The 17267-nt window shown below is 44.4% G+C and overlaps 1 protein-coding gene across 4 annotated transcripts; it reads right to left on the bottom strand.

The window, feature by feature from the left end:
* Positions 1 to 1141: 1141 nt before the first annotated feature.
* On the bottom strand, positions 1142 to 17009 carry mtx1a (metaxin 1a). 4 transcript variants are annotated; one of them, XM_076986731.1, is made up of 9 exons: positions 16915 to 17006; positions 16546 to 16656; positions 9528 to 9597; positions 8589 to 8668; positions 7849 to 7941; positions 7139 to 7321; positions 6591 to 6667; positions 4962 to 5119; positions 1142 to 4754 (listed from the first exon to the last, which is right to left on the bottom strand). In XM_076986731.1, the coding sequence occupies exons 3-9, from the start codon at positions 9556 to 9558 to the stop codon at positions 4534 to 4536; spliced, it is 843 nt and encodes a 280-aa protein (XP_076842846.1). In that variant the 5' UTR covers positions 9559 to 9597; positions 16546 to 16656; positions 16915 to 17006; the 3' UTR covers positions 1142 to 4533. The 4 variants fall into 4 exon arrangements, with proteins under 4 accessions (XP_076842846.1, XP_076842844.1, XP_076842847.1 ...); XM_076986730.1 differs by lacking the exon at positions 16546 to 16656 and adding an exon at positions 6402 to 6492 and having other exon boundaries at positions 4561 to 4754; positions 16915 to 17009; XM_076986729.1 differs by lacking the exon at positions 16546 to 16656 and having other exon boundaries at positions 16915 to 17009.
* Positions 17010 to 17267: the final 258 nt, after the last annotated feature.

Genomic DNA, 17267 nt, shown 5'->3' with positions numbered 1-17267 from the left:
GAAACTTTATATAACTTTTAACTTGAGCGACTAATGACGTGAAAGTGGCTAAATGTTCAGTCTTTGACTCTGTTCCCGGAAAAATGTTTATTTTTGATTACTACCGAGTTGCTTTAGCAACCACTTTTAGCAGCAGGTGCTGGGGGAATATTTTCTCTCATACTTCATTTTCACTGGGGATTCAGAACAGCAGATACACCTTTAAACACAGAGTATCTGCTGAAGGGGCCACGCTAAACAGGCAATACTGTCTCGGTGTCGAACAGGTGGCTTGTACAAAGATGCCCCTTCCCAGACAAGAAAATCTGAGTTTCAGGGTTTTTCTAAGCTCCGCACTGTTCTGAAAGCATGACTCACACCTTTCTTGCCTCTGACCTAAACTAGAAGCAGACACAGTCATGACCCGCATTTTTAGACATTAACCCTGATCCTCACAGAGCCAACGCGACCAAACGGAACAAAAGTACAGGGTGTTTCTCCTCTTCTGGAGAGATTCAAAATGACTTTTGAGGTCATTGAACTTCATACATTTACTGTGATTTCACTTATATTCTACAGAAGGACAAACATGCATAAGCATATGCGCATGCGTGTGCGCACACACACACACACACACATACACACACACACACAGGGATTTCCTTCAGTCCGGTTGGGTGGGTGTATGGGGAGCAATCATTGCTCTAAATTAGGGCTCTTTCACAAAGTTTCCACACACTCCCCCACACCAAAACAAACCCTGGAGTGAACAGGAGCCAGGGGGAGATTCCTTAGCCATGTTGTAATATCCAGATGTGTGTCCCCAGGGAGCAATACAGACAAAAGCCCCCAACCTACCCCAACCTAGAAACACCACCAAACGCTCAGAAACACTTAGACCTGCTCTACCCAGTCACACACAAACACACATGAACAGATACAGATGGAGAGTGGAGGAAATAATGATAAACACACAAACAGAAGAACGAGACTGAGAAAACAAGATTTAAGAGAATGAGACTGACCCAGTGCACTTTTCCAAACGGGCAGAAACTCCTCAACTGTGTCACAATAACAAGCTCAAGACCAAGATTACATCAACACTACCACGCAGGCAACGACCAACGTACCACAGCACACAAAACGACACCATGAGACAAAGCACTTCAAAGCACTTTTATTTGCCCATAAATTATGAAAAATATATATCATATTAAACACATATTTACAAAAACCAGGAGGGGAGAGAAGACAAGTACAATCAATACAAGTTCAGCAACAGATGTTTGGACCAGTGTGGTGGGTGAGAACCTCCAGCTCTCCTGAACGCCGTGTCTCAGACCAGCACCTCTAGATCCTCACCCAGCTACTGTAGTGGATCTCACCCATCATCAGCGTCTAGTGGTTGTGTTACTAAGCCCAGTTTCTGATGTGTCTTAAAGTTTTTGGTAGAGGGACACCAGCAGGTGACGCCTCCACGCACTAGTGCACATTTATTGTGATGATCAATACAAGAACTCAGGTTCAAGAAGGTCACATGACGAGCGGAGCAGAATACCTGGATGACAGCTGTTCAACTCATAACATTCCTTCTCTTTTTACAATGATGGTGCTGATCGTCAAAATGTGCATGAATGAAACAGTTACTAAGCCCAGACAGAGCAGCTGTAACACAGCTGTGTGTGTGTACAGTGTGAATTCTTGATATCACTGTACACGGCACTTCCTTCACCCCTAGAACAGTATTCCCCTGATACACAAACCTTTCGTAAGCAGGGGAAAAAAAAGGAAACCCGACAGAAAAACCTCTGTGGAGAAAGTGTGGAAGTGGGCTCTTACATAACCCAGCAAGACGGGATGACTTCAGCCTTCCTGACTGAGCTCACTACACAAGTCTTCATTCAGACTGCTGGAAAACGGCTGAAGGAAGTGAAACTGTCACAGAGCAGCCCGACTGCACCGAGACCTGGAGCTGCATGGAGGACATTACACTAGAATTAGAGTAAAACAGAGAGGAACACGGTGACGGGTGTGAACCCAAGAGTGTGACGGGTGTGAACCCAAGAGTGTGATGGGTGTGAGCCTAAGAGTGTGACGGGTGTGAACCCAAGAGTGTGACAGGTGTGAGCCTAAGAGTGTGACGGGTGTGAACCCAAGAGTGTGACGGGTGTGAACCCAAGAGTGTGACGGGTGTGAACCCAAGAGTGTGATGGGTGTGAACCCAAGAGTGTGACGGGTGTGAGCCTAAGAGTGTGACGGGTGTGAGCCCAAGAGTGTGACGGGTGTGAGCCCAAGAGTGTGACGGGTGTGAGCCCAAGAGTGTGACGGGTGTGAGCCTAAGAGTGTGACGGGTGTGAGCCCAAGAGTGTGACGGGTATGAACCCAAGAGTGTGACGGGTGTGAGCCCAAGAGTGTGACGGGTGTGAGCCCAAGAGTGTGACGGGTGTGAGCCCAAGAGTGTGACGGGTGTGAGCCTAAGAGTGTGACGGGTGTGAGCCCAAGAGTGTGACGGGTGTGAGCCCAAGAGTGTGACGGGTGTGAACCCAAGAGTGTGACGGGTGTGAGCCCAAGAGTGTGACGGGTGTGAACCCAAGAGTGTGACGGGTGTGAGCCCAAGAGTGTGACGGGTGTGAGCCCAAGAGTGTGACGGGTGTGAGCCCAAGGATGGTGGAACCAGGGTTTAATTTGAGCTGGATCTTACCAGAACAGGATCCGGGAACTCTTTCATTTTGAAGGGTAACTTCATCTTGATCCGGGAACTTTCAAGCCTACTAATTATAAATTATGAAGAAATCTGTCTGCGTTGAACCAATTAATTGAACAAATAATTATATAAAATACATTTTTAAACACAAGATCCACATTCAGGCTTCCTAAATCACATAAGAGCTCTCCCTTTTAGCGATGCCTTTCCGTGTCTCCCCAATAAAGCATCCGCCCCCTCACACGGCCCTAGTCCAAAGTCATGGGCATTTTTATTATTATACACAAAAATATAATAAAACACAAATAAATTGCAAATCAGTTTTACGGTTTATGTGGGTCAATAATAAAAATTTGTCAAAATAACCGCAATCAATATGTCGAAAAGACAGTCAAACTTGCTTTCCCTTTTTTTTTCCCCACAAAAAAAGCATCTGATTGTACTACTAAACAACCGAGACTTGAAGCAAATGAAGGCAGCACAGTGGAGATGTTATTGGGGCAGGTGTGAGTGTGGTTGAGTCCCAAATGAATCAGCACAGTGGAGATGTTATTGGGGCAGGTGTGAGTGTGGTTGAGTCCCAAATGAATCAGCACAGTGGAGATGTTATTGGGGCAGGTGTGAGTGTGGTTGAGTCCCAAATGAATCAGCACAGTGGAGATGTTATTGGGGCAGGTGTGAGTGTGGTTTGTGTGCGATCCGGTGACATTGTTGGCATCAGTGACTCCTTGTCTCATGCTTGTTTCGGCATCGTATGATTTACAAATTAAGCACTGGGTGGAGGTGATGCCTTCATATCACAAGCATCTTCAGCAAAAAGCATTCAAATCATAAAATGGAATTCCTATGTGGTCCCATATTTTGTATATTTTGATTTATTTTGTAATAACATGTAGGTGATTGACCAGCTAACACAACTACTACGTTTTCACGCTGGAAAACTGAGTGGGAGAAGCTGGATAATCTGAAGGACGGAGGTCTTGTCTTCTAAATCTTTCCAACCTGCCTGTAAATGATCATTCTATGTATTTTGCCATCTGTTCACACACTGCAGACATGGTGTATATACACTGACAACACATGCACACACACCGTCATGCAACTGTGCAGGAAGTGCAGGAAATGCAGGCAAACCAAATGCTTTGGTAAGAGCTATTAAAGAGCAAAGAAGCATTTAGCCTGGGTTTCAGTTTAACGCTCTAATGCTATAACAATATCAACAATTATCAATAACTAGGAAAAATAAAAATAATGACTTCAAAGAAACAGATTAAAACTAGCACAAAACACACAATATAAAAAAATAAAATAATAATAATGACTGTGGCAAGCACAGCCATTATTCTGATCTCCCTTGGACACTGGTGGGATTATTCTAAACAGCACAGACGTGTAATTGCAAAGACAAGCAGGAATGTACGTTTCAGTAAAGACAGCAAGAAGGCAACAGTTTTGTTTCATGTGGTATGAGAACAGTTCATGTGGTATGAGAACAGTTCAGCTCCTACCCAACGGAGAAATGAATTCCCTCATCATACTTTATTATTTAATTGTTTCTGGACTCATTGGTAGGTTTGGTTCAGTTTTTAGTTCTTGTTCTGCAGAATCTTTGTACAATACACGAGTCTGCTGAACTGAAACTATTAACAGACTATAAGAGAAAAGAAAACCCAGAAAGCACTACAATTTATAACACAAAACAAGAAAGATAGGGAAAATGTGGAAAATGTCAAATAAATTATATCATAATAAATCATATTAGGAAAACCAAACCAAAGCACCAATAGCATCACAGAGTCTTGACCTTTCCCAGAACATGAAGCTCAGTACACTTCCTGTTCCACCCTGCATCACTCTTCCTCTTCCTCATGGGCGGGGCCGATGGAGGCGGAGCCTCCTCTTGGCCCCTCCTCCTGCACATGCTCAATAGCAACAATGCCCGAAAGGAGAGCGTAGCTCAACATGGCGGCCACCGCCACCAGGACGGAGAGCAGCTGTTTGTGTCTCTTGTAAGGCTGGTGGTGGGGGTCACTCCCCTCCTGTGTGCTGGACGCTGCCTGCTCCACCCCCTCTGTCAACATGAAGACTCACAGACTTCACATCGCTTGTACATGATGGCAAGACCACACTAGCATTTTGCTATTAAATATGAGCCACTCAAATATGACCTACATAGGAAAGATGTTGTGTATTATATAACCTAGACTGTTCGTAACGTTTTACTACTACACCCGAGATAAGTTAACTGAAATGTTCACACGAGTGTGTGGTTCCTCACCTGGAGTCTCGCTGGGGAAGTAGATGGACAGGATGTTGGAGCAGAAGTTGTCCAGGTTGTCCAAATCCTTCAGGTGCTGCTGCAGTTTGCTGTTGGGCAGTTTGATCTTCAGTAGAGGTGCCAGGTGGCCAAACACGTAGGCGTCCAGAGAGGAGGGCCTGTGGGTCACAGCAGAACACTGGCGTCAGAACCAGTCTGTCCTGGAAGACCTGAACCAGTCTGTCCTGGACGGCTTGAACCAGTCTGTCCTGGACGGCTTGAACCAGTCTGTCCTGGAAGACCTGAACCAGTCTGTCCTGGAAGACCTGAACCAGTCTGTCCTGGAAGACCTGAACCAGTCTGTCCTGGAAGACCTGAACCAGTCTGTACTGGACGGCCTGAACCAGTCTGTACTGGACGGCCTGAACCAGTCTGTACTGGAAGACCTGAACCAGTCTGTACTGGAAGACCTGAACCAGTCTGTCCTGGAAGACCTGAACCAGTCTGTCCTGGAAGACCTGAACCAGTCTGTCCTGGAGGGCCTGAACCAGTCTGGACGTAAACTACAGAGCTACAGCAGAGGGCCGAGACTCAAGTGCTCACAGAGGAGTTGGCAGTACATGAGAAGTTAAATCATTGATCTGGTTCAGTTCCCAAAAATCAGCCTTGACATAAAAATGCAGACATACTCTAAAAGGCTGTTGCACTCAGACACAGCAGATTCTTGTACAAATCTGTGTTTGGAGTAGTTAACTAACATTAGTGTTCAAGGGCTGCTCGAAATGTTACAGACTAACCACAACACTTACACGATAAACTAAGAAAAAAAGGAAAATATATAAACTATTGTCACAAAAGGATTTCCCAAAGGAAATCACATTGAGATATATTAGTAGCCATTAACAATCATTAAAAAACCTTTGACTAACTATCACTTGTACACAAGACAATGTTTATCTGAATCGATGAATATTAAACACTTGATTCATTTAGCAGAGTTATTAGCACCAAATCACTCATAAACAAATAAATGTAATTGGCCTGACTGTAGCTTTATTCACAAGTAACTACAAGTAGTTATGTAAACGACTACATTTCCATAACAGCATCAACAGTGACCTAAGTTTAGCAAAGCTAAGGATCTAACACTAGATTTATACACGAGACATAGCTAAAGCAGTCGGCTACAGTTCAAACACAGTATTTTATTAGACAATCCTAATCCACTGGACTAAGACGTAGTTAGTGCCAATGTCACACAAACTGTTTATATTCTATAGGATATCAGCACTAGCAGTTATTAACTGGTATGTCCCAGCTATAAAGATAAATTTTCTAAAAGCCTCATATCAGTCATGAGGATGTAAGATAGTTGTCCTTAACATACAAAAGAAAGCAGAGCAGTCACTGGGGATTCATACATGTATACACACATACATAAATACACACACACATACATACATGCTTCACTGCCCATTTTAATGTGTGCGCTGTTGTTAGCATATAAGGTCCTAGCAACACACGGTGTGTGGATGTGTCCAGGCTGATGGGTCTGGTTTCAACCAAGGAAATAAGCTTATCAGAAAAGTGTTTAGATGCGCCTCTTATTAACAGAGTAGCCCATGTGGTTTTTTATCAATTCTGACTCACGAATCGCCAAAGAAAAATCTGTTTGATCCGAGGCGTTGAGAGAGAAGATTCATGCACTCCCGAGCATCACGGTACAGCTTCAGACAAACAGACAGAAAAACCAGATGTTATAAAGGGAAAAAAAAACAGTTATTTCCCTAGAGCTCTTTGTAATCACATTGTGAAGTCATTTTGTTCCTACAGAGAATAAATCTCCATGCCACCATCAGGACCATGTGGTCACCACACTGGCCTCCATGTCATCATTACTGAAGCTACATCGGCGAGTGGTGATGAAACAGGAGTCTGCTCGTCTCTGAAGTGTTTATGTGTCACAGATACTTCCCCAGATAAAAAGTGCTATATAATTAAACGTGCCTTTGACGTAAGTTTACTTATCCCAAATCTCTTGGCTGCCATATTAAAATGCACATAAACATCTTGCTTGTCTGGGTGACGGATAAACACCCTGACACGTCACCCAAATAAACAACCAGGATGAGTAAAGCTATATTTTAGTAAAGCTCCGGCCCCCCTCCGCTCCTTGTCCGAGCTCTCCGCCCCTTCACCTCCTTCTCCACCTCCTCGCCCGCCTCCAGAGCCCCGTCTCCCCGCATGAGACGCAACCTCTCCAGCTGCTTGTGCTGCATGCGGCCGGGCAGGACGAAGTTCAGGGGGAAGGGGATGTTCTCCGCGTACCAGCGACGAGTCACCTCCACGTAGTTCTTAGGATCGATCCACAGGGCGTAGATCTTGGGGGGGGGGGGGGGCAGAGAGCGGAAGAAAGAGACATATAGAAAATAAGAAGCTACTTTAAATGTTCATGAGATCTTTACTCTAAAATGTCTCCAAATGTTAATCATGGTGTGGATGTCCTGGTCAAGTTGTTAAGAGTAATTGTGTTGTGAATGTAGCAATAACGAAGCCCCAGAGTGCTAATGCCACGCTCACTCTAGTTTTAGTAGTGGAGAAGTTAATTAGCCCCACTGGCTTGCACTAAAGGAAAACTGTTAGGAATTTTTATACATCGGCCAATAAATGCTGATAATAACCCACCATCTCTCCACTTACTAATGAGGCGTTTAGGAGAAGGATGAGAGGAGAGAAGAAGGGAGGGAGGAAAACAGCATGTGATAAAGGAGTGTGGACAGCCTGGTCCTCAACCACTTCCACAACTGCACTCCTCCTGTCTTACTCTCTCTCTTCTGCTCCCAGTAAGGTCAGGACAGGATCGTTCCTCTCTGCGGGATCACAACACTGTTCCACGTGCACTGCTCACCTGAGCAGGTATGAGCTTCTCCTCAAGCAAAGATATGAAGGCAAGCGTGTCTGCGCCCTCTTTAGCCGACAGGTCGTAGTCCGCGTTGTATTTCTGCAACACAACACAGACTAGTTGGGTTGATGTCATGTTTTCACAACCCAGAATAACAATCTAACAAACCTTAAATTAGTGTGAAGGACTAAAGTTCATGGTGTAAAAGACAGCGGTGAAAGTCATAAAGACTAAATACAAGCTGATGTGTGAACCGTGTACAACTCTACTCACTATAAATGAAATCTAATGGTGAGCTGTAGTGAACCGAGCCTCAGGTTCATAACAACAGGAAAACCATGTGGTTTAAATGCTCCTAAACGTGTTTATAATCCTCGTGGGAAACACTAATCTGCTCGCGCTGGAGGGCACCACAACTTTCCAGCAAACTCCCTGTTTGTCAAACAAAGAAAACCAGCAGGACGTGGAGGAGATGGAGTGTCCTGCAGGAGAGTTCAGGGTGAGCTTCTCCCCAGCAGGAAACGCTTGTTATGCAATTACACTGTTGTGCATAGTTCACTTAACTAAAACATTTAACAGCACAAGATAACACTCCTGGCTCTGAGGGTTCCACACGATGTACCATCTTCTGCAAAACCTCAGTAACACCATGTGCTGAATTAACAGACTTTCCTTTGAAGAGCATCCAACCTTCAGAGATGGAAACATCTGAAGGACCTGCTGATGAGCAGAAGAGGAGGTGTTACCTGCTTCCTGAGGTGGGTGATGATCTTACTGGGCTGTGAGAAGGCTCCCTCGTCTCTGGTCTTCAGGGCAGGGAGGGAACCTGGATGAGATCACACAGAACTCAGAGTCCACGTGCTGCTACGAGATGATCGTGTTCTTCTCACACCCCGGTGTGTGATGTCACACATCACATGCTTTACTATGGCACTGTGCTACTTGTAGTAAGCTGGTAGTAGTTTATTACTGCTGTTACTATCTACTACTGCAGACTAAAAATGGATCATTCATTTTACACAGCCATGTCACAGGTGAATTTGACATTATATAACTTTTGTAAACACATGTCGTGCATACTCAACACAAATGGGAACATCACATTTTATTTTTTTAGTCTTTCTCAGAGTTTCATTACTTTTTTATATATACACCTGTTGAAACATTCAAACAATGCCTACATTTACCAGAAGATCTGCTAGATAGATAAAAATTACATGAAAAAGGTAATTATTGGTTAAAATGTCAATATTGAATATTAATGATACATTTATAATTATGTTACAAATACATAATTTTTTTTCCTTATTGGCAAATAATAAAGTTATTGTCTGCTGGTATATCACGCACGAGAAAAAAAAATTAAACACTAAAAACAGAGCATCAGAAAGTGCCGTGCAGGTCAAACACACGGAAGACAAAGAACACGAGAGGAAGTTCAATAGGACAGAGAAGGTCAGATAGGTCAGATAGGGTCAAACCCGGCCCATCTGTACCAGAACCGTCCGTACCAGAACCATCTGTACCAGAACCATCCGTACCAGAACCATCCGTACCAGAACCATCTGTACCAGCTTTTGCATTTGACTCGTTCTGCCACAAGAGGTAACGTAATCAGGATAAAAGCAACTGGCTTACATAAATATGGAATAACCAGGAGGCACCACCCCCCCCAGGAGACGTACCTGTGGGACTCCTCCATGGGTTGGACAACATGTGGATGTTCAGTGGAGCCCCAGTGAAGCGTGCATATGCCTGGAAAAGTAAAAGACCACTTAAGAACCCAAAACAAACACCACTCACGCATCAGTGTTGATTAGCCATTCCATTACCCATGCTAGGACTTCATATAAAACTGATCCTAGATCAGAGACATTGACTACATTAGACACAAAAGACATTACAGAAACAAATTTAGCAAGAGATTTTAGACCAAAGACAATTCAATGCCAGACTGAAAGAAAAGAAAATCAAACAATTTACTGCTTACTTCAAATGTAACGTAGCCAAGACACACTTAGCGCCAACAATGCACTTCTAGTTTTGTTCTGGAGTCATGTGACTAACCTAGCCAATCAGGAGAGGCTTATAGCACTAATGATTGTCCAACATGCAGAAACCAAACAATGATCATATACTGCACCAAGCTGTTTGGCTACTTCATGGATCTGCTCATATCTGCATGAACTCTGAAGAAGATCTCAGATGAGTTACTGCAGCATACTGCAGAGATCAAAACAGTCAAGACTGCAGTGAAGAAGGTCTGGAGAGAAGACCTTCATCAGCGGTGAAGATGAAGGTCTGGAGAGAGGACCTTCATCAGCAGTGAAGATGAAGGTCTGGAGAGAAGACCTTCATCAGCGGTGAAGATGAAGGTCTGGAGAGAAGACCTTCATCAGCGGTGAAGATGAAGGTCTGGAGAGAAGACCTTCATCAGCGGTGAAGATGAAGGTCTGGAGAGAAGACCTTCATCAGCGGTGAAGATGGAGAAGGATTTATGAAGGACATCCTGTATCTCTACATCTTTTACACCAGAATATTCAAATATCATATGTAGGTAGTACAGGCAGCTCTGAGGTTTCTACTGCTGTTCAGCAATGTAACATATTTTGACCATTTTGCAGAAACGGCCAAGAGGACTAGAGATTTCTCATCACAAACATATCCAGCCCTGTGATTCACACTCACTGGTGCAGAGCTCATTGTGATGAAACTGCTTGGTAAGTAGGACACATGCACACTACTGAGTCTAAACTAGGGCTGTTTAGCTGCAGCCTTCTGGGTGTCAGATGGGTATGGAGATTTCATCCACATTTGAAAGAATCAGACAGGGCAGAGGACCAGGAGGCCTTATGAAACAGGAAGAGCATCATCACCGTCTACAAACCTTACGCTAGCTGTGGCTATGACACCCAGCCAGAACAGAAAACAAACTATGAGAAACAGACAGGATGTTACCATCAAGAGCAAAGACGCCAAACCCCCACAGACATTAGTGAAACAGCTTGGCCTCAGGCAACAAAGACACCACGGCCTGTAGGGAAGCTTGTGGAGAGGTCGTATCCACTGGTGACGACCTTTTCAGCACAGCGTGTTTATGATAGGGTGTGAGGTTTTTGAACAGTCTAACAGTCCACGGCTTCTATCCAGTTGGCAGCAGGTTTGTAAGGACGAGAAGATGCTTGTAGGGTCTGACAGGGGATTGGCTAAGAGACACAGAGACAGTCTAGGGTAAGGGCTGGAGACATGGGGACATGGGGGGTTTGTGTCCTAGTCCTCACCATCCAGCCTATCAGAAATAGTAAACCATGTTTAAAGCTGGAGATCAGGTTCTGAACAATTGTGGTAAGGATCTAATGTGGTCTAGATTCGGGGTCTGTTGGTCCCAGCAGTAGCAGACACCAGTGCACTGGGTTCATCTCAGGAGAATAGATCAGTGTTCCTCTTACAGGAAAAAAAGCCACGCTGGACACCCACCACCTCCTCCACCATCACACAGCTGGACACCCACCACCTCCACCTCCACCTCCACCACACAGCTGGACACCCACCACCTCCACCTCCACCACACAGCTGGACCTCCACCTCCACACAGCTGGACCTCCACCTCCTCCACCTCCACACAGCTGGACACCCACCACCTCCACCACACAGCTGGACACCCACCACCACACAGCTGGACACCCACCTCCACCATCACACAGCTGGACACCCACCACCTCCACACAGCTGGACACCCAACTCCACCTCCCCACAGCTGGACACCCAACTCCACCTCCACACAGCTGGACACCCACCACCACCTCCACACAGCTGGACACCCACCACCTCCACCACCACACAGCTGGACACCCACCTCCACCATCACACAGCTGGACACCCACCACCTCCACCTCCACACAGCTGCTCCATCACCAGGACCAAACCAAACTTTCCAGCACATCCGCGAAGAACCCAAATTATATTATTGGTATTTACTTGTCTGCAAAAATGTCAAAACGTATCTCAATAAAAAGCAAAAAGATTCAGTGAAAAGTTAAAACAAAATCTGAGAAGCAACAGCATGAAAACCACAACAAGGAAAGAAATCCTGATGTCAACAAGGACTCAGACAACATGGCAGCGTACAGGACACACTCATCACTTCTGTCACCGAGGCCCACAGCAGACGTGATGTTTTATCATGCAGGAGGAAGATGGCAAGACTGTACCTGCAGAGAAAAGACGTGGTGAAGGAAGAGAGGAAGAGAGAGAGCGAGGGAGAAACAGAAATAAACTGGGGGAGGGGGGGCGCAATGTCATGGAAACACTGCTAATTTCTTCCATCATGTCCTCAGGTCTTAAACGTTGCTGTACAAAGACTTTTGAAGAACTACAAAGAGAAAAGTAGAGAGTGAAAAGCAGGACTCCCCAAGAAGACTAACGCTAGCTAACGCAAGCTAACGCTAGCTAACGGTGCTAACGCTTTAAATGCTGCATCCCTTCATTCTCCAGAGCACTTGGTAACTTCGTTGAGGAATTCATACTTTGGCCATTATAGCTGTTATCAGTATCAAAGCTGATGGCACAGTTTAAAAAAACAGATCCCCAAACTGAAGTGTTGACAACATCTTCACATAGTCACTCTAATGCACTTGTATTTTTTCAGCTAATTCAGCTATTTTCAGCTAATAATTGAAATCAGGTGTTGTTTGGGATCTAGGTGTTCACTTCTGCTGTGCAATACACCATCTGTCAGGCATATAGTGGAGCGATGAGATATTGAAGCTAAACTCAAATTCCCCATATTTCTCCCCTGGTTGTAGTAGTACAGCCAGTTGGACCAGCCCCATTACAAACATGAAAGGCTGACATCATGGCTTCATATGATTAGTGAATTCCTCCATAGCATTTAACTGTATATCATAAAAGCAGAGACGTAAAAGCCCAGCCTGGTCCAACAGAAACGCAAACGGGAACGTTGCTCTAGGCCAGACTAACGCATGAAAATACTGTTAATACTTCACAGCACAACACCAGGCTGCACGTCCAGACAACTCCCCTCCAGATCACCCACCACCTTCTGCTCCCAGCTATTTGATGTCTGAGAATTACTCACCTCATCAGTCTAAAACGTTTTGTGGGTTTGGATAGTGATAGATGTTGTAGATTAAGTGATATCTTGCTGCCTCTCTCATGCTATATACTAAAACCACAAAAAGCAAAGTCAGACACAGCAAAATTATAAAAACCTGGATCTCCAGAGAAATGACTAGGAAAATTCTAGATGGAATTTCACTATATGTTTCCAGTCAAATGGAGTCAGAGTAACGACGTGTCACTAGCTGCTTGCAACAGACCGCACTACAGAGACAGAAAAAACACCACCGGCCTTTTCTCCCCGACCACCAAGGAGAGGAAAGTTCTCAACATAACTTACAAAAAGCCCCTTAAATGGGGCAGGCCAAAATATAGCCTGTAGCTTTTACATTGCTTAATTATTACAGTATGCTGTCTGAGGAGAAAAGGTGATTCCACAATCCTTGGGGATAGTTTTCCTAAAAGCATTACCATCTGTTGGAATGTAGTATGTAGTTTTAGTCAGTATGGAGAACGCCAGAGCAGAACTCACCAGGAGGATTTTAAACAGGGAGTCTGTTTTCTCAGAAACAACCCAGATCATTTGCAAGTCTAAACACTGGGAAAGCTGGGAACCACATACTGGCCTGCATTAATTCCACACAACCATTGTGGTGTTACAGAGACATGGACAGAGACGTCCTGGTGTGGTGGAAAGACAGTGGAAAAGTAAGACAAGTCAAGGGATACTTTCCAATATTACTCTACCTCCAATATTACTCTACCTCCAATATTACTCCATCAGGAAATACTTCCAATTCTTTTAACCACATTATACGTGTTTTTAAGCCCATGAATCTACGTCCTGAATAAGCAGTCAACAAAAACAATGCAAACAGCCAAAATCAACAACAGAACAGAACAGATGTAGGGGCAGGTCTGCAGTAGTAACAGAACATATGTAGGGGCAGGTCTGCAGTGGTAACAGAACAGATGTAGGGGCAGGTCTGCAGTGGTAACAGAACAGATGAAGGGGCAGGACTGTAATGGTAACAGAACAGATGTAGGGACAGGTCTGCAGTGGTAACAGAACAGATGTAGGGACAGGTCTGCAGTGGTAACAGAACAGATGTAGGGGCAGGTCTGCAGTGGTAACAGAACAGATGTAGGGACAGGTCTGCAGTGGTAACAGAACAGATGTAGGGACAGGTCTGCAGTGGTAACAGAACAGTTCTAGGGGCAGGTCTGCAATGGTAACAGACCAGATGTAGGGACAGGTCTGTAATGGTAACAACAGATGAAGGGGCAGGTCTGCAGTGGTAACAGAACAGATGTAGGGGCAGGTCTGCAGTAGTAACAGAACATATGTAGGGGCAGGTCTGCAGTGGTAACAGGAAACATGTAGGGGCAGGTCTGCAGTGGTAACAGAACAGTTCTAGGGGCAGGTCTGCAGTAGTAACAGAACAGATGTAGGGACAGGACTGTAATGGTAACAACAGATGTAGGGACAGGACTGTAATGGTAACAACAGATGTAGGGGCAGGTCTGCAGTGGTAACAGAACAGATGAAGGGGCAGGTCTGCAGTGGTAACAGAACAGATGTAGGGGCAGGTCTGCAGTGGTAACAGAACAGATGTAGGGGCAGGTCTGCAGTGGTAACAGAACACATGTAGGGGCAGGTCTGCAGTGGTAACAGAACACATGTAGGGGCAGGTCTGCAGTGGTAACAGAACAGATGTAGGGGCAGGTCTGCAGTGGTAACAGAACACATGTAGGGGCAGGTCTGCAGTGGTAACAGAACAGATGTAGGGACAGGTCTGCAGTGGTAACAGAACAGATGTAGGGGCAGGTCTGCAGTGGTAACAGAACAGTTCTAGGGGCAGGTCTGCAGTGGTAACAGAACAGTTCTAGGGGCAGGTCTGCAATGGTAACAGACCAGATGTAGGGACAGGTCTGTAATGGTAACAACAGATGAAGGGGCAGGTCTGCAGTGGTAACAGTAAAGTCTGAAGTGGCTCACTGCTTATTTAAGCAGCACATTCTGTAATTAAGAAGCACTACAAATTACACATTCTACATACCTCTGTTCAGATAAATCATCAAATAAAAAAATTAATGGTATTTGAGGTGCGCATAAATATTCAATATACAAATATGTAAGGCTTAAGAACTATACTGGCACAGGCTCACAGAATGATTAGAGCTGATATAACGGTGCTTTATTGAGCATGTGGTCACAATATGCACATCATGGTAATTTTGTGCATTTGTCCATTTGCATTTCAGGTGTGAGGAAACCACCTGTTAACTCCTTAAAATCTAAACATGTCTGTATTAATGGTTCTTTAAATGTTCTCTGATCATCTATTATAACCAGTAAAGGAGGTGTTAAAAACAAGCAGCACATTTAGAATAGAATAAAATAGAATAGGACAGAACAGACTAGCCTTTTACTGTTGCTATACACAGGTACAGTGAGATTGAAAGCATCTCATTTTCAGTACAAACATGAAGGTATAAAAGTATAAGATTAAAGAGTAAGGTGCATAATGTTGAGACTAATATTATATATATACACACACACAAATTTACAATTTACAGAGAATAAATGTATTTAAATGATAAGAACAGAGGTTAGAGGTCATTTTCCATATAGTGTATGGATGTTGTGAGGTTGTGATGTGACAGTAGTTGTGTTGAGGCAGAATTATAATACTTGTCAAATGTGTGTGTTGCACAGTGGTAGACATATGACTGAGTTTTATATTGCACAGCCTGAAGGCCTTCTAATGTTATAAAGCTGTCATGGCCTGGCGGTTAGGGAACTGGTCTTGTGACCGGAGGGTCGTGGGTTCGATTCCCAGACAGGCCGTGACTGAGGTGCCCTTGAGCAAGTCACCTAACCCCAACTGCTCCCCGGGCGCCGGGCTAGGGCTGCCCACCGCTCTGGCCACGTGTGATCCACAGCCCCCTAGTAATCACTAGTGTGTGTGTGTGTATTCTGACTGCACAGATGGGTTAAAAGCGGAGGACAAATTTCGATTGGGGTGTCAATTCATTTCAAGCTGGAACTAATATGTGCAAGAACCTTGTTGTGACAGATCACGCAGCGTACTACATCTGTGGTCATATAAAATATGTGCTTCTACACCAATACAAAATGTTCATGAAACCGGGCTATATGGCTAAATGAAAGTTACATTTACATGTCCAGCTTGGCAGCTTGCTAAATTATATCATATATATCACACAAGCACTTTGCGTGTACTGCTGATGAAGGAACTCTGTCTGAAACGTCCAGGTTCTCTGGCAACTTTGTGTACTTTACTACAATTTTGATCGATCTCTCTCTCTCTCTCTCACACACACACACACACATATGCGTGTGTAGATAAATATGACGGAAATATTCAGATCGTCATCTGATTAAAACAACCTTACACAATTACCTTCATGCTTCATGTGGTATTTGCACACAAGTGTTTAATGTTTTAACCCTTGTGTCCAAAGTAAGTGACAAGATTTCACTTAACACCACTTAACATCCTGCCACTATAGACGAACAAACGAAGAGACTCTTTCATCCTAATGCTGGACCTGCAAGAAATAACAGCCACTCTGCACTGTGAGGGAGGATGCACACACTAGTGGTCCAGGTTGTTTTCTGGGTGATCAGATCTTCAGTTCTGCACTGGTTGTATCCACAGGTAAAACACACCGAGATCATTCAGGGTGGGGTGTGTTTTGGGTGCTTTTCTGTTTAAAAACGAGTTAGAGGGTTGAATCAAAAGGAGAGGGGGTAAGCATATTTTAGATGTCATTTGTAGAACCGTGAAAACGTGTAAAGGGGAATAATCTCAAAGATCTTTGAATAATCTGAGGAATTATGGAACAGCAGCCAGGTGAGACTAAAGAGACAGACTACTGTACGGCTCCAATAAGGCGTTTCACCTTCACCACTCCGGTTATACCATCACTCCGGTTATAGGTGCACGAACAGGCGCGGAGACTCACCAGGACCACGAGGCTGTCGGCGTGGACCGACGGTAAAGCCCACCCGCCCCTCCAGCAGAACAGCTCTGAGGGCGCCGCCATCTTGATCAAACACAACGACCTTTGACGCGGAAGTAATTTTAGGGACCGCCGGAAACACTTTTATTTTAGTATAAACTGGCAAATTCATCAGACGTTTAAGAAACACCAGCGATAGTAATAAAATAAAACAAACATAGAACGAATTTAGGCTATGATAACGAACAGGCTAGCGTGGTAATATGTACCTTGGTTTTATCAATTAATACGGTTAAATATTGAAATGGGTAGATGAGGAGCAAAAACAAAAACAAACCCCTAAACGTGTTTTTAAC

This window comes from Brachyhypopomus gauderio, unplaced genomic scaffold (assembly GCF_052324685.1).
Source record: "Brachyhypopomus gauderio isolate BG-103 unplaced genomic scaffold, BGAUD_0.2 sc49, whole genome shotgun sequence".
Taxonomy (NCBI): Eukaryota; Metazoa; Chordata; class Actinopteri; order Gymnotiformes; family Hypopomidae; genus Brachyhypopomus; species Brachyhypopomus gauderio.
This window is presented reverse-complemented; position numbering and strand designations above follow the sequence as displayed.